This window comes from Quercus suber, unplaced genomic scaffold (assembly GCF_002906115.3).
Source record: "Quercus suber isolate HL8 unplaced genomic scaffold, Cork oak 2.0 scaffold_117, whole genome shotgun sequence".
In the NCBI taxonomy this organism is placed as follows: domain Eukaryota; kingdom Viridiplantae; phylum Streptophyta; class Magnoliopsida; order Fagales; family Fagaceae; genus Quercus; species Quercus suber.
This window is the reverse complement of record NW_027069582.1, coordinates 758,848-780,608: the sequence shown is the minus strand read 5'-3', so window position 1 is coordinate 780,608 and position 21,761 is coordinate 758,848. Positions and strand designations below refer to the sequence as shown.

Sequence of the window (21,761 nt, the reverse complement as noted above, 5' to 3'; positions counted from 1 at the left end):
CTAATTTATGACCAAAAGCTTCTTTGGGCCAACTTTAAGGCAACTAGCATTAGTAATGTAGTGGGCCAATAAACCAAGTCTTTTATCTCCTTTCTCTTCCAAATTGTTCTTCTTTCATTTTTTTCTTCACTCTTATAGAGTTTTTTCTCTGACCTCTCAATGTACTCATCAAGCATTGTCCAGCCCAGATATTGACACGTAAGAGATTGAAATTATTTTCAATCCGCACCCCGGCCCGTTACATGAAGCCCAAGTTGCTAAAGTAATCTAAAACAATCATATGAGGTAAATTTATTTATTTTTTATGATAATCAACCGTAAGGAAATCTGAATACACAATCTGTGGAAACAAAGAAGAAAAATAAATTCTCACTTTTATTACTTATACATAATACATTGTTCTAATCCTAGTAGGAGCTTTTTTGTCTGCACGCATAGATTTGGCATTTACAGCTTACTTGGGCCCGTTTTATGGTAGACATACAAGTATAAAAAAAAATCTTTTAGTTGGAGCCTGTTAGATGTTATGCAGTCTGTTAGTTGGAGTTTGTGTTATGTTTTAGGAGAAATTATTAGATCTACTTGATAAATTGCTGAAGTGGTCATCCAGTTAATAAAACACTGTCATTTTTTTTTTTTGGAGAAATTGTCATATATGTATATATTAATAGGTAAAACTTAAAAAAAATTCAATTAGAATTTAAAATTAGAATCTAATTTTGCGCTATATATTTAAATTTATGAGATGATCATACCATAAATATCTGAGATCTGGTACATTGTTCTAAGATCTGGTAGGACAGCTGTCTTTGTGGTGTTATGGTTTAACCGTTTAAGTTTTGTTGTAGTGTTTTGGTCCTTGTTGTACCGCTGTACTAGTGTTGTATCTCTATTATTCTTTTCAATAAAATCCTTAATTCACGTGAAAAAAAAAACCAAAAATATAATATGTAATTTCTTGAATTATTTAATTTATTTAATTTTAATATTTTTGTTAAATAAAAATATTATCTTGATAGTTTAAAAAACAATAACACCTAAATAGAAAGTGAATAATTGCATTTACTAGCTGCCGCTTGCCCCAAACCTAAATAAGGAGTTAGTATTAGAGTATATTATCAATAAAGACCTCGGTAAGTCTAATTATTAAAATTATTGAAGTGATATGTTGTAATTGGTATATAATTAAATAATACCAATGCTGGGATTATTTGAAAATACTCTTTGGGCAAAACTTAAGTACATTACCTTAAGTTCTTAAGTTGAATTAAATCATATGATGATATTGATCAATTCAACAGAAACAATATTATCTTTTCCAAGAACAACCAAATTTGAACATGCCATTCAATGGTCAATACAAATACATGATTGAATTTAATTGAGACATCCAAGATACAATACCTACTAACTCAGTGATACCTAAATTTTACCCATAATATTTTACCAATATAAATTATTAGCTCAATAAATTATTATAAAATTGTCAATTTTTGTTAGCCCTTAACGATGGGTAAATATGGGGAAATTTAAGCCACATCTATGGCTCAATTGCTTGTCCAAATTGATAGGAATGCCTTCTTGTACTATAATGTAAAATATTGAAATGATTAATAAAAAAATGGGTTGAAATATAAATTACATGCTTTAATTTTGGTTGGTTTTCGTTTTTATCATTTACTTNTAACTCAGTGATACCTAAATTTTACCCATAATATTTTACCAATATAAATTATTAGCTCAATAAATTATTATAAAATTGTCAATTTTTGTTAGCCCTTAACGATGGGTAAATATGGGGAAATTTAAGCCACATCTATGGCTCAATTGCTTGTCCAAATTGATAGGAATGCCTTCTTGTACTATAATGTAAAATATTGAAATGATTAATAAAAAAATGGGTTGAAATATAAATTACATGCTTTAATTTTGGTTGGTTTTCGTTTTTATCATTTACTTCTTAAAGTTATGCTTCGTGTCAAAAATTAAATATTATTCCTTCCCTCCTTAAACTCCATCAATTATTAGTTTTATTGCTAAAAAATTAATAAAATTCCATTTTATTTTTGTCAAAAATACAATTTACATTATTAAATTTGGTGAATTGTCATAAAATGTTATTTTAATACTAAAATAAAATCTAATTAATTTTTTAGTATTAAAAATATTTTTAATGTTTATGGGCAGAAGGACTAATGCGAATGCGGACAATAAGCATAAACTTTAAAGAATAAAATAATAATGAAATTTAAGTAATAAAAATGATAATTCAGCAAACTTAAAAGTGCAATTTGCATCCTAACAAAAAGAAAAAAAAAAATAACCCTTCTAAAGATTTACCAAGATTTTTTACTTTTTTTATTTTTTTTAACAGATGCTCAATTTTAACAGATGCTTAATTAATTTTGAGTACTTAGCAATATATATAATATATATATTGGAGTACAACAAATTGAAGGAAGATGACATATAAAATATCAAATCATCACTTTCCTAATTAAAAAGATAGATCGGATGTAACATGGCAAATTACTCTGCCCTTATAAAGAAAAGAACAAATAAGAAATATAATAAGTACACCCTCAATTACATACGCAGTTAATTACGAAAAACTAAGCTTTCACGGTTTTTTAATGATTGCTCACTGCTTTGGCAATTAATTACCGATATTGTTGATTATACTGTGTGATGAAGGATGTTTCGCCATGCATCTATCCTGTAATTCAAGCCGATATAACCGTTATGCATTAATAAAACTTTGATGTCTTTTTTCTAAATATAAAAACAAATCTTCACTTTTTTTAATGGTTGATATTGTAAGTTATGACTACAACAATAAAATTTTTATATGGATTCATTATTTGACACCAGTTAGCGCCAATCATAATATGACACATCAATATTGAAAAAAAAATTTGTGTATTTATAAATTAAATTATACAATAAGGCATCTTATCTGCTTTTGACCCACAGCTGTGACGTTAAGATAATTAATCACTACATACCATACCCTCACCATTGATCCAATCCAATAATATTCCAAACCTTTGGCAGAGAAATGTGACACCTCAAGCTGAAGTAAAAATTCATGCTTCAGTAACTTAGTCAAACTAGAATCCAGTAAAATTTGAGAGCTGGTTATTTTTTAAGAATTATATGATGAACCACATAAATGCTGAGCTGGCATCCCTAGTGCATCCTCCACCATCCGATCTTCCCACCTATCTTTCATGGCTTGATTCAACCGTTGGATGAACCCCGGCCCTTTTGTTGCTCTTCAAAATAACCCAACAAATGTGCCACAACCCTAGGGTCCTTATCCTCCCACCATTTCTGGTCACAAAATTCTGGCAACTTATAAACTTTATCATAATCTTTAACATTAACAAAGCCAGCAATCATGGTGATATACTCGACCAAGCCATCTAAAAGTGTTGGCGGAGCACTAGACTCGCTATCGTATAGCCATATACATGTCATGCTACGTTGGACCGACGATACCATGGCATAGTTCACATCAAAATCTTCAAATAACAAAGGGTTTATGTTAAAAACATAATCATGTTGTAATTGGTAATTGGTGACCTTGTGAGTGAAGTTGTGGGTAGCTAGACGAAGAGTGACATGGTGTACAACTTTCTTGGGGAAGTGATGGTTGTTATTAGGATAAAGAAGGTTTTCGACGAATTCACTAGTGTTAAGGACTATGCGTGTGGCTTTATCATTCGAGACATGAAAGAGGGTGAAGTATTGGCCAGCAGGAGTGTGTTTAGCATCATTGATTATGGTTATTTCGAAGACTTTGGATTCTTCAAAATTTGCCCATAATGAGAGAGTCCCAATGAAGAGGACCATGAGAAGACGTATAATAATGGAGCAATTTGACAAAGGAATAAGATTAGTGTCACAAGCTTCATTGGCATCTAATGAAGAAGTGGTGGTGGTGATGGTAGGTAGGAGAGGTTGGTGGAGGCCATGTTGGTCCTTCATAATGGGCATATGGAAAGAGGTGTGTTGAAGTGTAGAACTGTATGGAATAATATGTATTGGCCCTGTCACCACTTGATCACTAGAGATTTATATGGTATAAAGCATAATCACAGTGAGTGACTTTGAATACTTGGGGTCCCCCTCAGGTATAGGTTCCAGAACTTGGCATGTGCCATTGTTGTCTGATTGAAAAAGAGAGATTTCTGATTTCACTTTATTAAGTTTTTAGTTTTAACAATGGAACACTCCACCAGAAAGGAAAGTGCAACCAAAAATTCAATTTTAGATTTCTGATTTCTCAATTTAATTTTTTTTTTTTTGAGATGTCAAGTTATAATTTTGTGTAATTTCATTTACATATAAATTCACTATTAACATTACTTTTATTACATATCAATGATAATGTATCATTTCAACGATTTGAAAAGGGTTTGTAAAATGATCAGATTAATTGAAAGGAAAATGATTGATTATGTTTGGCGAACAGCATAGACCTTGAGAGAGAGAGAGAGAGAGAGAGAGAGAGAGAGAGAAGCACAAGAAACATGATTTTGCTCCATGATTTCAATCATTGGAAATACCTTACAGCTAATATATATTGGTAATGCGTTCTATAAGTACTTGCCGTGTATAATAAAACATTGGGCAAATTTAAGGACGGACCCAGAATTTTAAGTTAAAGGGGGCTAGAGTATAAAGAAAAAAAAAATCCAAATAGATATATATATATATATATAGTATTAAAAAATTTATAAATATACAAAATCATCGTTTCTAAATATAAGGACGGACCCAGAATTTTAAGTTAAAGGGGGTTAGAGTATAAAGAAAAAAAAATCCAAATAGATATATATATATATATAGTATTAAAAAATTTATAAATATACAAAATCATCGTTTCTAAATACATTAAGATGCAATCATCTACCAATAAAGACAAAAACAAAAACAAAATAATTTTTTTTAATACTAGGCTGATTAGGATTTTTTTTTTGAAGTTAGAGCATTCACAGCGGTTGTGCTAAAAATTTTAGCTTTTAATACCTTAAAAAGCTACTTTATCTATTTTACTACCTCACTTTATAATACACTCAATGTCAAATGTTCTATTTTGTTATCACTTCATTTAAAATAATATAAACAACTCATTGAAATAATAAGGAAAATAGAGAATTTGAATTTTTTAATTGAAGGAAGAGAGATAATCTTAATAAAATATTGTATTTTTATTTTTAACAACTTGCTACAGTTGTAAAAAATTTAGTTTTAGTTTCTCCAATAACACATGATTTTTTTATTCCCTGGTGGTAAAATAGTTTTTTTAACTAAAATACAGTTACCATTGTGAATATTTTTATTGTTTTTGTTATGTTTTTGGGTTGGATAGTTGCTATTTGGGTTAGGCTAGCTAGACTGATTGAGGAGAAGTGAGCCCAACTAAAAAAATGAAATATAGAATGACTAATTTTTTTTTTTTTTTTGGACCCAGGGGGGTGTCCCTAGGAAAATTATAATTTACCCATTTGTGGTTTGACTGAAATTTAAGTTGCCTACTTGTGATTTGAAATTTGATACTTAACCCACTTGAGGTTAGCTTAGTTAGATTTCTATAACCCACATCTATTAAAAATAGAACTAAATATGTAATTTTGCTTAACTTTTATGTTTCTCTCCTCCAAAACAAATAAAAAAATATATAAAAATACAAGATCAAATAAGATCAAAAATTATCTATTAGAACACTTGCATCATGGAATTTCAAACCACATATAGGGAATCTAAATTTTGGTCAAATCTCAGGTGAGTAAAATGTCAAATTTTAAACAACAGGTGGGCAACTTAAATTTCAGCCAAACCACAAGTGGGTAAGTTGTAATTTGCGCTAAAACATTATTCACTGAGCTGCACCTAAACCAAACAGTGACACTCGAGTGTTTGATTGTTGGTTGTGAAAATATATCTTATTCATTTGCAGTGAATAATATATATAAAAATGTTAAAGTTACTATAAGTTTTATTATATAAAAATAAGTTTATCAAAAAAATTATTATATAAAAATAATGTGATTATGGGTTCCAGTTAGCTGAACTACTAAAGTTTCTGACGATTGAATAAGAGATCTAGGGTTCATCTCCACCTACACAAAAACTGATTAGTGTTTTGGTTTGATGATAAAAAGGACAATCACTAGAAGTGGATGACGTAGGTTAAAACTCTATAAAAAAAAAAATGTAATTAGTAAGTTTCAACCACCTCTTAGATGAATATTTAAGTTGTCTATTTGTAATTGATGACACACTAGTTTGTAAGTTTAATGTTGTAAAATTTGTAGTACGCAGTGGTGGACCCAGAAATATTTTCTAAGGGGGCTAAGCTAAAGAGTAAATACAATAAAGTTCTTAAGTAAAAAAGAAAATTATTTCATAAATTAACTTTAACTCAACAAAGTTGTGACCTATATATTTTATTATACTAAAATAATTTATAATTGATTCTAAGCTAAAATTTTAGTAATATATATATATATATGTATGTATGTATGTATGTATGTATGTATATAGTTAAAAAATGACTCAAAATCTTATTTTCCATCTTGTACAATAGGATGATCCCATATTGGTCGTTAATAGTCAATACACAACACTAATATGAACAATCAAGCATAAACTACTATGTGTAGTAAGATAAACAAACAATTAAGCAAATATATATATATATATATATTATAAAAATCCAATTAAAAATTAAGCAAAAATTTTCAAAACCAAATACAAATACATTAACATACAATACATGGCACTATTCTATATATTATATAACATTCACTTTCAATAACACAATCACTCATGACTCAACAATACAGTAATATTATTAATATATTATATAAAGTTATAAACAAAAATTTAAAGAAATTACAGCCACAATTTTTTTTTTTTATTGAGATTGTCAAACCCACAAATGAAACTCAGCCAAGTTAAAATTGCTAGAGTACAACATATGGTTGTATAGCAAACCCAGGAGTTGGCTAAATTGGTTGGGCTCTCGTCTCGGTCTCAAGGTGCTTATACTGGGCTCGACTGAGTGTGCTTCCCAGTTTGAGTCCTGACTATCTGCACTTTGAAAAGAATTTCTTGGGCTAGCGTTTTACCCTTTTGTGGGCTCACCCAACGCAAACAATGTTTAGTCTCTAGTTGAAAGTCTTGAAGATTCATTATGTGAGAGAAAAATAAAAAACATATAGTTGTATAGCACATTGTATAACAAAAGTAGTAAACCGACTACACTATATAGTTTAGTCTTTAGTAGTAATGTAGTATATTACTTGGTGTTCACAAGTTAAACAGAGAGAGAGAGAGAGAGAGAGAGAGAGCATGGAGTTGATGGACGACCATAGATTCATAGCGAGGTGACTGACAATGTGATGGGTTAGGTGCACAAAACACAAAGTAACTTTTTTTTTTTTTTGGCACTTGGAAGGCCATGATGGGCTACGAATTGGGCTATCTTGATGGTAATTTTTTTGGGGGTCTATTTTGTATCAATTCAATTTTTTGGGAGTTTTCTGGCACTAATTAATTTTTATTTTTGGGATTTTTAGGACTACTTGAAAATTTTGAGGGACCACTTATGAATGCTTAAGGTCCAAATTTTAGATTTTGAGGGATCAAATTCTAAAATTTGAGAGGGGACTGGTCATTTATATTTTGTATAAATTCTAATTGTAGCACCCATACTAATGGGAAATTGGAAAAGTTAGGGGCCTACTCCCCTAACTCCGTCTGTGGTAATACCCCTAACATTACTCGCATATATCTCACTATGTGAATTTTACACAATTGTGAGACTCAAATATTATGAAAATAATAATATGCATACTTGTAGCATTTTTCATACACACATGAGAATTATAAACTAATTATTAGTGAAATTAAAAACTAATCTAACAATTTTTTTTATAACGAAGATAACAAACACGTTTTGCACGTGGCACTTTTTTATTTTATTGGTAAATTAGAAATTCCACCGTGTTGCGTATAGAATATTAGATGATGATCAGAGTCGTCCAATTGCATGATCGTATGGTTGGGAAGGACATGACACATCTCACAGCACAACACCACATATATAACGACACGGTATTCTAAAACTTTGTATAAGACTCTTTTTGGCTTATTATTTTTTATTTTGGTAAATTACACTAACTTACTCTGAGATTTGGAGTAATACCAAACAAATCCAAAGGTTTTAAAATATGATCAATTTGGTCCTTTAACACTAACACCGTATTATGCCGTATGTGGACTCTCATGACTCATCCAAACAATTTTCTAGTTCATTTTGTTCTCTATTTATTCATTTTCTCTCTTCTTTGCCCAGAACATAAACACCACCTCAATCACTCACTCTCAAGCTCAAATCAGTATCAAAGGATATACATGACCATGTATTTAAGAAACATACAGAAAAATGAAATTAAATTTGTATTCATTTTCCAAAATCAAACCTAGTCTCATTTGGGGAAATTTTTTTTACAAAGCATTCAAAAATCAAAACAAAAAATCTATTATTTTGTTCTAATAAATTTCTTTCACTCTTTCTCTCTATCATTTTCCCAACAAAGCTCTATTCTCGTAATGAAAACCATCCTTCAATCCCAATAAGCCGCAAACTTCTTTTCCCCAGAAAGACCCAAAGAACTGAAAATAAAAGGCACCCTTTGTATCTATTTTGCTAGAATTGAGATTAAAAATTGCTGACTTTGGGTTTGTTTAGATACCGTTTATCGTTGAAAACAATGTAGTAAAATAATTTTAAAATGTATGAATAGTGTTATGGGACCCAATTTTAAAGGTTTTTTTTTTTTTTTGGTCAGAAGGAAACATAGATCAATTCAACCAATCAACCATCCAACATCACTCCTCATACAGACCCAAATCAAAAAATTTCAAAATAAAAACCCATACCCACAATGGCAAGCATCATGAGACCCACAACCGCTGTCCACCACGGCACCACCTATCACTACCCATCCATCCTTCTCAAACCCAAACAATTTCTACCATCCAACATCACATAATTTACTGTTTAAACCCAAATCAAATCTTAAAAATAAAACCCATCCTCATGACGGCAAGCTCTAGATTGTGACCTTGCCAAGGAGGCCCACCAATTGTCTCAACCTAGCAACCGCCACCACCATCCTCGTAGATCCCGACATAATCACCGTCCACCATCCTCATATGGCGTGAGTTTTGTGGGTGAACGGGCTCTAAAACAGTTTTGGTGGCAGAGTTGTTGGTCATTTACTTGAGTATGAAAACCTTGTGGCTTGGGCTTGAGAGAGAGAGAAATTTTTGGGCTCTGGCATGAAGAGAGAAATTTTCTGTTGTGAAGATTGAAGGGAAAAGCAAAGAAAAGGAAAACTAAAAACTAAGTAAAAGGATTTAATAATAAACAGTGCACAAACGACATTAATGTTTAAGGACCAAATTGGTCATTTTTTAAAACTTTTGGATGTGCTTGGTATTACCTCAAATCTCAGGGTAGGTTAGTGTAATTTAACCTTTTTATTTAAATTTTGTTTATCAAATTTTGTTATGTTTTTAAAATACTATTTTAAAGGAGTGTACAATAATGAGTATATGATAATCCTTATTCTTATTTTGAAATAAAATTTGATTACAAATTTAGGCTTCAACCCACAATCAAAAGATGACTAGTGTTCTTATCAAAAAAAAGAAAAAAAAAAGAAAAGAAAAAAAGATGACTAGTGTTCCTGTCATATGCAATGTACATAATAACCCACTTAAAATCATTGTATACAATCTTTTAAGTATGGTTAAGTAGGTCATGTGCAATGCACGTAACATAAACACTTATCATTTTGCTATCGTGAGTCAATGCCTAAGCCGCGAATCAAGTTTGTAACTCAATTTTATCTTTATTTTTTATTTTTTGTAGCCAGATGAGTTGAAAGAGTATCATTTTTGATTTTTACAAAAAAGATGCAATGAAAGAAATTGGTTAGGCCTGAGAGAATGCCAGAATGGGTGAACTTGAGCACATGTTTGGAGTGCAATATCCCATACATAATTTATAGGAAAAAAAGAATCTTTGGTTTTGATATGTCACTGTTAATTCCTATTGATTCTTTTCTTTAAAAAAAAAAAAAAAAACAAAATCCTATTGATTCCAAAGCTTTAAAATACTGAATTTCTTATTTCCTAGAGAAGTAATACTCTCTTCTTAAATGATTGATAAGTTTTATCTGTTTACCAAAAAAAAAAAGATAAGTTTTATCTAAATTCTCACTCTTGATATTTAACCCACCATGTCACAAAAGAGAGTTATTCTTGCTTGAAGAAAAGGCCATTTCCTAAGGGGCAATATTTTTTATTTTTGGAAAAAGCTTAGTTCCAACCACTTTAGAGTTATCTTTCTCAAGTCCATTATGTGCTGATTGAACAAGTTATTCATGTGCAATTTTAATTGTAGGATATTTTTAGTAAATCATGTAATTTGTTTAAATAATACATATGTATTGTCTTATAAATTGTCATGTTGTAGATTAAAGAAGATAACTTCAAACTAGCAAGGTTTGCAGACTCAGATCATTCATTGAACCGTAAAAAGGAGAGGTTCAAGGTTTTTGAGGTCGAACCGAGGTCAGCCGGGGTCGAACCGTGATGACGTCATAATTAATTTAATAATTATTTAAAGCCTAAATATAGATATAAAATTTATAAAACTAGCAAAATTGACTAATATATCTATATATGTAAGGGAAATTTAATGATTTTCGAGCATATATTTAATAATTAAATAAGAAAGTTAACAAAATAAAATAATAACCATGAAAACATTAAAATTTATGATTAATTTTTGAAGTAAAGTTGAATATCTTTGAAGGATTTTAATTATAATTTTTTTTATTCTTTGTAAGAGATGGATAATTTAATTAAGTAGAATAAAATTGTGTAAAGTTGTTTTTAAAAAAAAAAAAAAAAAAATTGCTAAGGGTTGGACCGCACAGTTCTCACCGGTTTGTACGGTCCAACCCCGGTTTTAGGGGTTCACGGAATTAACAAAAAATTTCGGTTCTTTAGGCTTAAAAAACCAGTTTTCATCTCGGTTCTCGGTTCTCACGGTCTGACCTCCCAGTCCGGTCCGGTTCTGAGAACCATGCAAACTAGTTTAGAGTTAAACTTTATTTATATTTATATTTATTTATTTAATTGAATGATAGATCGAACCTAGGGGCAATATTCATTGCCCACGTATTGAAAATGTGTGTATCGGTGGAAGAAGTTGTGTCACTTTTTCTTGAACGTGATGTTGCTATGGATATAACATGTACCAATCGATAAAAAATCTATCAGTAAAGTGTGGTTAGTGGTGGAGCAAAAAAGATATTCAAGGGGTACAAAACTATATTTATCAATAATTTTTTAATTCAATCAAATTAACAATACACAAAAAGTATAAGAATGAGAAGTAATTATTCATACAGAAAAGTGGTAATCCTGTATAATCAGGAGGTTATAGCTAAAAACACCAAAATGTTAAGGTTTCTCTGTGCCTAGAAGTGGGATTCATCTCTGACTTCTTTACACAGTAGAATTAGTGTGTCCCTTCAACGAAGGTGCATTAGGTTCCTAGGAATAACACTGTTATTCTTAGGTTTGTTGGGTTCTTTTCGGGGGTTTGGGAAACAGTTCTGAGTGGGTGTGAGGATGGATGATCTGGCTCAATCATGGAATCAGCTTACTCTTTCAGTTAAAGAGGGACCGGGTTGCTATTTACTTGATGGAGATAGCTGTGAGACTTTCTCCATTGCTGCAAAGTTTCTGACTAAGCGAGCCATTGGCGTAGATGTTATTGCTAAGACTTTTACTCCACTGTGGAGAGTCAAAGACGGTTTCAAGATGCAGAGTTTCGGAGACCACAAAGTTCTTTTCACTTTTGAGAAGAAGGAAGATGTCGAAAGAATTTTAGATGGAGAACCATGGAGTTTTGACAAACACCTGGTGGTAATGAGTCGATATGAGAATGTGTCACCGTTGCAAGATATAAAGTTTGAGAAAACTAAGCTATGGGTTCAGATTCATGGACTCCCAATTAAATATATGACAATTGAAGCGGCGAAGAAAATTGGTAGTGTATTGGGGGAGGTTTTTGTGCCGTCTGACCCAAAGTTTTTTGATGGTGTTCACTTCATTCGTATTCAGGCTTCAATTAATCTTTCTATGCCTTTGTGCCGTGGAAGATTGATATCTATTGGGGAAGGTGGAAAGCAGGTGTGGGTCTCCTTTAAATATGAGAGGTTGCCAAACCTATGCTACTGGTGCGGACGACTTACACACGATGACAGAGATTGTGAGTTATGGATTGACAGTGAGGGCACACTTACTCCAGAGCAACATGAGTTGGGACCATACTTGAGAGCTCCACCGTTCGTTGTTGCAAGGAAAAGCTCAATTGTGGTTCCTGGTTTCTATGCTGCAAAAAAGAAAGTGAGTTCAGGAGTATCGGAAGGTGGAGATTCAGGCTGGAACCCAGTTTCTGGCGGAGGAAGAACACCGGAGCTGTCAAAGGAAGTAACGGATAGCAATGAAGAGAGCATTAATGTCAGGCATAATTCCTCTTTAAACCATAATGATGGTGAGGGAGTTATTAGGGAAGATACGGTTGACAATAGGAATCCTAACGGGACAATAACTAAGGAAATAAAGTTTCCTAGTGAAACTGAAACTCCTTTGGAAGCTAATAATGACGAGATTTGCCTGGCTCAATTATTTGGGGCGGCTAAAATAGTGGGATCAAGTTTGACAGCTCCCAAAAACCCTAAAGCACGTGACAAGTTAAGTGGTAAACCACAACCAAACAAATCACGTGCTACTACTGAGGATAGGGCGCAAAAAAAAAACCAGCAAGCCGTGCAATCCCTACCTGGACTCGCAGAGATAGACACCAGCACAAGGACAAAACGACAAAGAATTTTCAACTCCATGGAAAAAAGAGAGAAGCAGATTCAGCAGTGGACAACTTTGGTTTGTCAGCAAAAAGGTTTCAGATGGATTGCAGTGAAGACAACACACCTTGTGCAGTGGCGGGAGCTGAGGGTCAGCCCCGCCAGGAGCAATGAGTTGTTTGGAACTGTCGTGGGCTTGGGAACCTACGGACAGGGAGAGAGCTCGTCGAAATCATACGGGCAAAAGATCCCGCTGTAGTGTTTTTAGCCGAGACACTTACAGATGATGCAAGGCTAGAGGTTACTCAAAGAAGTATTGGTTTTGATCATAGATGGGTCGTTCCAAGAGTGGGAAGGAGTGGTGGATTAGTTCTTTATTGGAAAGATTCAATAAACTTAACAGTGGAAGATTCAAATAAATACTATAGTGATGCAGTGATCGATAAAAATTTGGAGAATGAATGGAGATTAATTGGTTTTTATGGGGAACCCGATACAGCTAGGAGACATGAAGCATAGGATAAGCTTAGGGCTTTAAACTTGCAGCCAGAGAAGCCGTGGCTTTGTTATGGGGATTTTAATGAAATTATCAGACAAGATGAGAAACTAGGGGGTTCAAGGAGGCCTTATAATTAGATGCAACAATTTAGGGAGGTGATTGATGAATGTGGTTTTATGGACATGGGATTTGAAGGTCCAAAATACACTTGGAGCAAGCACTTTGAAAACGGAAATTCAATTTGGGAGAGGCTTGATAGATGCTTGGTCACTAATAGTTGGTTCATGAAGTTTGGGGGTTCAAAAGTGTACCATTTGAATTGCACATCATCTGATCATGTTCCAATCCTCATCTCTCTTTCGGGTTTGATTCCACCTATTTGGAAAAAACTTTTTCGTTTCGAACAAATGTGGCTATCAAACCCGGGTTGTGAGGAGGTGGTTTGTGCGGCTTGGGATAGTAGGAGTGGTGTTGGGAATGAGGGTAATATTTTGAGTAAGGTGGAGAAGTGTGGGAAAGAGTTGGGTAATTGGGAAAAAAATGTTTTTGGTAATGTAAGGATGGAGATGAATCGTTTAAAAAAAGCCTTAGCTAGAGAAGAGAGGGTAGCCATGGTTAGTGGAAACAATATTCGGGTAAGACAGATTAAAAAAGAGATAGAGGTGATGCAGGAAAGGGAAGCAACAATGTGGGCTCAACGATCGAGAGTTCTATGGGCAAATAAAGGTGACAAAAATACTAAATATTTCCATAGTTGTGCCTCAAAGAGATTAAGGAAAAATTCAATTGAAGGAATTAGAGATGAGGAGGGGGTGTGGAGAACTAGTCAAGAGGAGATGGGTGAAGTTATGGTTAACTATTACAAAACTCTCTTTGCCTCAACGGAGGGTAATGTTTCCACAAACATGTTAGATTGTGTGCCTACAATGATAGATGAGGAGATGAATGCAAGTCTATGCCGTGAGTTTGAAGCATGTGAAGTAGCCACTGCCTTGCAACAAATGGCACCCCTCAAAGCACCTGGATCGGATGGTATGCCGCCGCTCTTTTATCAACATTTTTGGAGCACGGTAAATCATGATGTCACTTCCTCCATTTTGTCTTGGTTAAACTCAGGTAGCATACCAACTCCCCTAAATCATACTTTTATTACACTTGTCCCAAAAACAAACTCTCCTGAATATGCTCGCCAATTTCGCCCCATTAGCCTATGTAATGTGCTTTACAAAATATATTCCAAAGTCCTTGCAAACCGCCTTAAAAAATTACTCCCTTCCATTATCATAGAACACCAATCTGCCTTCACTAAGGATAGATTAATTTCAGACAACATTTTGGTGGCTTTCGAGACCTTACATAGTATGTAGAATTATAAGAGAGGTTCCTGTGGATATATGGCTTTAAAATTGGATATGAGTAAGGTGTATGACCGGGTGGAGTGGTATTATTTAGAGGAGATAATGAGGAAGATGGGTTTTAGAGAGAGGTGGATAACTCTTGTAATGAGTTGTGTGAAAACAGTTTCATATTCTGTTTTGGTAAACGGAGAACCATGTAGGATGATTTTCCCTACAAGGGGGATTAGGCAGGGAGATCCACTTTCCCCTTTCCTATTCCTCCTTTGTACGGAAGGATTGAATGGTTTAATTAAAAAAGCAGATTTACAAGGTGACATCCATGGTTACTCCCTTTGTAGGAGAGGCCCAAAACTAACGCATCTGTTTTTTGCAGATGATAGTCTTATTTTTTGCAGGGCAACTTTGGAGGAGTGCAATAAGGTGATGGACATACTTAAAGTGTATGAAGAAGCATCGGGACAAAAGATAAATAGAAGTAAAACCTCCTTGTTCTTTAGCAAGTCTATACCGGAAGATGTGAAGCATGGAATTAAGGTGACCCTTGGTGTTCCAGAAATTATGCAATATGAGAAGTATCTTGGGCTGCCCTCTCTTGTGGGCAAAAGGAAAAAAGAAAGCTTCAATTCCATAAAGGAGAAGGTATGGCGAAAACTTCAAGGATGGGAAGCCAAATTACTTTCTCAAGCCGGAAGGGAAGTGCTCTTAAAGGCAGTTATACAAGCTATCCCAACTTACACTATGGGATGTTTCAAATTGCCGGTAAGCTTGTGTAATGAGATTGAGTCCCTAATTAAGAAGTTTTGGTGGGGGCAAAGGGGTGACCGTAGGAAAATCCATTGGGTTAAATGGGAGGAGATGACAAAATCCAAGACTATTGGAGGTATGGGTTTTAGAGATCTTGCTATGTTCAACGATGCTCTTCTAGCAAAGCAAGCATGGCGACTTTTGCATAATACATCCTCACTCCTCTATAAAGTTTTTAAAGCACGTTTCTTTCCAAATTCTTCACTTATGGAGGCTACCGATTCAAGGATGGGGTCTTATGCATGGAAAAGTATCCTTAAAGGGAGAGACATTATTCAAAGGGGAGCAATATGGAGGATTGGAAGTGGAGAAAAGATTAACATTTGGCAGAAACGATGGCTGCCAAGAAAACACCCTCCATGGCTGCCAAATTGTCCTATAGAAAGTTTTGAGAAGCACACTGTGGATTCACTTATTGATCCGGTCACAAGAAGTTGGAATGAGGAGTTGGTAGATGGTTTATTTGGGGTTGAGGATGCAGAGATGATTAAGAAAATCCCCCTTAGTCGAAGTGTAGCGGAAGACACCCTTTATTGGCCTTTTTCCACCTCCGGCCACTACACGTGTAGGCCTGGTTATAGATTCCTTAAAGAGGAATTAGAGTTGCTAGCTCATCCACAAGCCCCACCAATCTATGATAAGAAGGTTTGGAAAGCGATATGGAAGATGCAAGTCCTACCGAAGATAAAAAATTTTATTTGGCGAGCTTGTCGAAATGTATTGCCAACCAAACAAGCTCTGATGAGGAGGAAGGTAGTTGCTGACCCAATTTGTGAAAGATGTAAGTTGGATGTGGAAGATGCAGAGCATGCTTTGTGGTCATGTCCAGAATTGGATGTGGTGTGGGTGAATCAGGTACCATGGAGTTTCAGGCATGACGTTGGTTTCTCAGGAGTGAAGGAGTTGCTGTCATAGATGGTTGAGAGAGGAATGCCCCTAGAGCTGTTTGCATTTACTGCTTGGAGTGTTTGGAGTCAGCGGAATAAAGCCCGTTTGAACCTTCAGTCCAGTCCGCTTCAGCAGGTGGCAGAACAAGCAAGAACCATGTTTACACAATACCAGGTGACCACACGGACTGCAGAATTGCAGATTGGGAGCAGTGGCATCAGAGGAACAAGGTGGAGACCTCCGCAAGCTGGTTTTGTCAAGATTAATTTCGACGGCGCTGTGTTCTGTCATTCAAACTCATCGGGTGTTGGAGCTGTAATATGGAACCATGATGGAGCTGTTATGGCCTCTTATGCAGAAAAATTAAACCAAGCTTACAAGGCAGAGGAGATAGAAGCACTGGCAGCACTCAAAGCAATACAGTTTGCATACGACCTGGGCTTCCAAAAAGTCATACTCGAAGGGGATTCGCTTGGTCTCATTAAAGCTCTGAAGGCAGAAGAACATAATCTGTCCCCACTGGGTTTATTGGTAGAGGATGTCAAGTTGGTTGCAAATAATTTTGTAAGTTTATCGTATTCTCACATTAAGAGAAACAGAAATAGTGTAGCTCATAATCTGGCGAAACATGCAATACGCATACCAGATTTTCAAGTTTGGATGGAAGATGTCCCATCACATATTGTTTCATTTTTACATTCAGATGTAGTTCTTTTACCTTAATAAAATTACACAAGTTTCATTCTAAAAAAAAAAAACAATACACAAGTATATATGATATATTCGTATTCATCAAAAATATATATAATATATTCGTTTTTGATAACATATATACAATACTATATACTTATAGTATGTCTTTAACCTGATATATTGCATATATTATTTTCTTGTAAATAATTAGAAAATTTCATTAGGGGCGGAAGTGTAGATATTGCATTTTGTAACCCTAATTTAACTTCGGGGTAAAATGGAAATCTCACACCAAATGGGTAAAATTTGTAATAATTAATATTATTTATTTATTTATTTTGAAACTTAGTTTAAATTTGCTAGTTTGATTTATTTTGATATTTTATGACTTTTTTTATGCCAGTATTTTAAGACTTAATTTTAACTTCTAATGAAGTTGGAATATTAGGCTCAATTGTGAAAATTGCAAAATTGCAATTATTTATTGAATAATGAGCCTAAAAAATTGACCGAAAGCCCAATTTTTTATTATTAGACCCAACAAAAGTGGTTGAACCCAATTACCCAGCTCGATCTTGATCTCTTTTGAAGAAATGTGTATGAAAAATATTTCATTTCAATACTCTCTCCCTCTCCAAATAATATATGAACCCTACATAGTATAACCTATGTATTATATCACCAAAAAACACACATTGATTTCAATTTTGTGGGGGGTTGGACAAGAGCCCAATCCTGTACAGGCCAATTCATAGGCCGGTCAGAAAAAGCCCTATTGGAATGATTAAGGAAACTTCTATCTAGAGCCTAGTTAAGGAACCCACATCGACCTAGGGACAATGTTTTGTGAGTTTCTACTAGAGGGAGTTCCTCGACTCAACCTATAAGGAGATAAAGAAGAAAAAGAGTGAAGATTGTCCAAACAATGGAGCTCGTCCATGCTGAAAGAAGGCAAGAAAAGGGGACAACCATTATCTCTACATTAATTACACTCACATACTAACAGTCTCTCAGCATTAAATGCTGAATGACCTTCTAAACAATGGAATAGCCTACTGCAGACCTATTCTTTCCATGCTGATGGAAGGACAAGTGATGGGACTCAAACCCATTGGCACATCATCCATTTCTAGGGAGATGGTCAAGGATGGGTGCAAATACCCACCTCATGCCTTAAAGAAGGGGATTAGAAAAAAGAGAGGGTGAAGTGAAAAAAAAAAAAAAAAAGGAAAAGGAAAACATACAAGAGTGAGACATGAGAGATGAGTGATTCATGATTGTAATCTTTTGGGTTGTCTTTTTTTTTTTTTTTTTTGATGAGCAAGAAATTTATTCACAAGACAAAAGAACTACAAAGAGGGAACAAGAGCCTCTTCCTTAATGATAAGCTCAAAACAAGAAGGGTCGAAACCAACATCGAAAGAACCAAAAACATTATTTACAAAAGACCACTTAGCTAGAGAATGGGCTGCTTTATTTGCCCCTCTAGGATCTAGGCGATCTGACATCCAGGAATAAGAGACAACAAGTTGAGAATTTCATTGCACATATCTCTAATTCTCCAGGGAGCTTGCTTACCATATGGAGTTAGAGCATCTACACAGTCTTTGGAGTCGCTCTCCACATTCATAGTAGTTACATTAACACTTCTAGCTAAACTTAAAGCCCATTTAATGGCTTCTGCTTCTCCTAAAGAGGGAGGTTGGAATATACTCTTTTAGCACAAGCAAAAACCACTTCACCTCTCCAATCTCTAGCAACCGTTGCAATGAAGGATTTATCATCTTTGAAAGCAGCATCAACATTAATCTTGATTGCATCTCTAGGTGGTTTCTTCCATCTTTGAATTGGTTTCGGCAATTGGAAGCCCGAATGGGTTGCTAAGGACATTTTGTGCTCAACAAAGGACTTATCAACTTTTTGGCATAGCTCAATTGGATTAGTTTCTTTACCTTCAAAGATAGCTAGATTTCTAGCCCTCCAAATAGCTTCACAAATAACAGACCCAAACAATAAGAATTCACCCTTTTTAACTCCCACAATGTTCGCTTCAGCGGGAGGATTAAGGAGGACCCCAATAAGATGAGAAGGAGAATTTAAGTTCAGATTTTCTAACCTTAGTCCCCACTGGGAATTAAACCACACGGCTTTTGTAAAGGGGCAAGAGACAAATAGATAGAGGCTAGATTCATCAGCATCCTTGCAGAGAGGGCAAAGGATATCATCAAAATCACAGAATCTATCTAAACAATCTTTAGTTGGTAAGTAATTTGCCGCAATACGCCACAAGTGCATTTTGAGCCTTTCATGAATTTTTGACTTCCATATGAGGCCGCGAATCGTGTCTTGGTTAATGGGATGGCTAAAGTTTCTACTTAACCAATAAGCAGACTTGAACGAAAACTCCCCTGAAATATTGGAGATCCAAATCCAACAATCATTTGGAGTAAGCCGAGAGAGGGGGATTTTTTGGATAAGCTGGGATGTAGTCTCATAAAAAATATTTCTTATTTTGGTAAGATCCCAACCTTCTTGGTTGATTAGTTGTGAAACAATAAGTTCCATTTCTGGACTGGTCCCCTCCCTTGGACTTGGAATGAAATTAGGAAGATCTGGAATCCAAGGGTCCTCCTAAATTCTGACCATGTTACCATTTCCTATCAGTAAGCAGGCATTGCGAGCAAGCAGAGATTTCGTCCCTTCTACGCTTCTCCATGTCTTGGAGGGAGACCCCACAGTCTTATGGTTGAGCCAGTTGCCCCTAACTTTGTATTTTGCTCTGAGCACTTTAACACACAAACAATCTTTCTCTGAAAGAATCCACCAGGCTAGCTTGGAAAGTAGAGCTTGATTAAAGTCCCAGAATTTTCTAAAGCCCAAACCTCCTTCCTTTAGAAGCCAACATAAAGATGACCAAGCAATGGGAGACATGAACGAGCCAGAATTTGATTTTGGGTTCCACCAGAACCGTCTAACAATAGCATCCAGGCTCTTGCAAAGCTCTCTAGGAAATTGAATGGCTGTCATTGAATAGGCCGAAATGGCCTGTGCAACTGATTTGATGAGGGTTGCTCTACCTTGCCAGGATAACTTTTTACTCATCCAACCTGAAAGTTTATTTTCTAACTTCTCTTTGATTGGGTTTAGATCTCTGGATCTACTTGCCAAGAAGAACAGAGGCACACCTAGGTATTTTGAGTTTGGGGGAAGTTTATTTATACCCCAGCAACTTTTAAGTTGATTTAAAAATTGTTGGCTGACTCCCTTGGAAGGAAATACCCTAGACTTTTCCACATTGATGACCTGTCCCGACCAGTCACAATATTTCTCCAAACAATTTTTTAGAACGTTAAGCTCAAACATTTTAGCTTTACAGAATATGATTAAATCATCAGCATAACAAAGTTTGGAAATAGGAGGGCCATTACTTGAGACTTTAACAGCAGACAGTCGCCCAAGAGAGATTTCTCTGTTTATTAGCCTTATTAGCACTTCACTACCAAAGATGAAAAGATATGGGGATATGGGATCCCCCTGTTTGATCCCCCGTGATGGTGTGAAGCTTGGGCATTGGCCACCATTGAGCATAATTGAGAAATGGATAGTAGAGAGGCACTGATGGATCAAACTAGTGAATTTATCGCAAAACCCAAATGCTTTGAGCACAATGATTAAAAAATTCCATTCCAAATGGTCATACGCTTTTTGAAAATCTAGCTTAACCCCCAGAAAACCTTTCTTTTTTTGTTTTTTTTTAAAAACTATGCACAACTTCTTGAGCGAGAGCCATATTCTCTGTTATCCAGCGATTTGGCACGAAAGCTACTTGAGCTGGATCCACCATTTTTGATAGGAGGGGTTTAAGCTTGTTAACAATGATTTTGGAGATCACCTTATAACACATATTGCACAGACTAATAGGCCGAAATTGGTTAAAATTACATGCTCCTTTTTTCTTTGGAATTAGAGAGATGAAGGTCTGGTTAAACTCTTTAAGCAACCTTTCGTCTCTGAAAAAACTCTGAGTGGCTGACACAATTTGATCCCCTACTGTCTCCCAATAATGTTTGTAAAAAACAGCTGGAAAACCGTCTGGCCCCAGGGCTTTAAGAGACTTCATCTCAAATATAACTTTCTGTATTTCATCTCTCGTTGGTACCCTACATAGTTCATCGTTTTCAATACTTGTGATGCATGGCTCTATTAAGTTTTCCAAGTTTTCCGGAATATTAGGAGAACCAGTTTGATAAAGAGCCTTAAAATTCTCAATAAAATACTTTTGAATATCTTCCCCACCATTTATCCAAGATCCATCCTCCAATTTGATTTCTTGAATACAATTTCTCCTTCTTCTAATCGAAGTTGAGAGATGGAAGAAATGAGTATTCCGATCACCCTCTCTAATCCAAATCTCTCTAGATTTTTGTTTCCATTTTAGATCCTCTCTTGCCAACCATTCATCCAATTCTAAGCTCAACGAAGCATCGAGCTCCAAATTTTCTTTTGTGGCCTCTAAACTCTGAGTTTGTGCTATTTTCTGCTCCAGCTCTTTAATTC

General features: G+C 34.8%; 1 protein-coding gene across 1 annotated transcript; it reads right to left on the bottom strand.

Moving 5' to 3' along the window:
• Nucleotides 1-2,902: 2,902 nt before the first annotated feature.
• On the bottom strand, nucleotides 2,903-4,032 carry LOC111990140 (uncharacterized). Its single transcript, XM_024021931.2, is given in 2 exon segments — nucleotides 2,903-3,262; nucleotides 3,265-4,032. Coding segments are annotated over 2 exon segments (852 nt in total). The 5' UTR covers nucleotides 4,000-4,032; the 3' UTR covers nucleotides 2,903-3,145.
• Nucleotides 4,033-21,761: the final 17,729 nt, after the last annotated feature.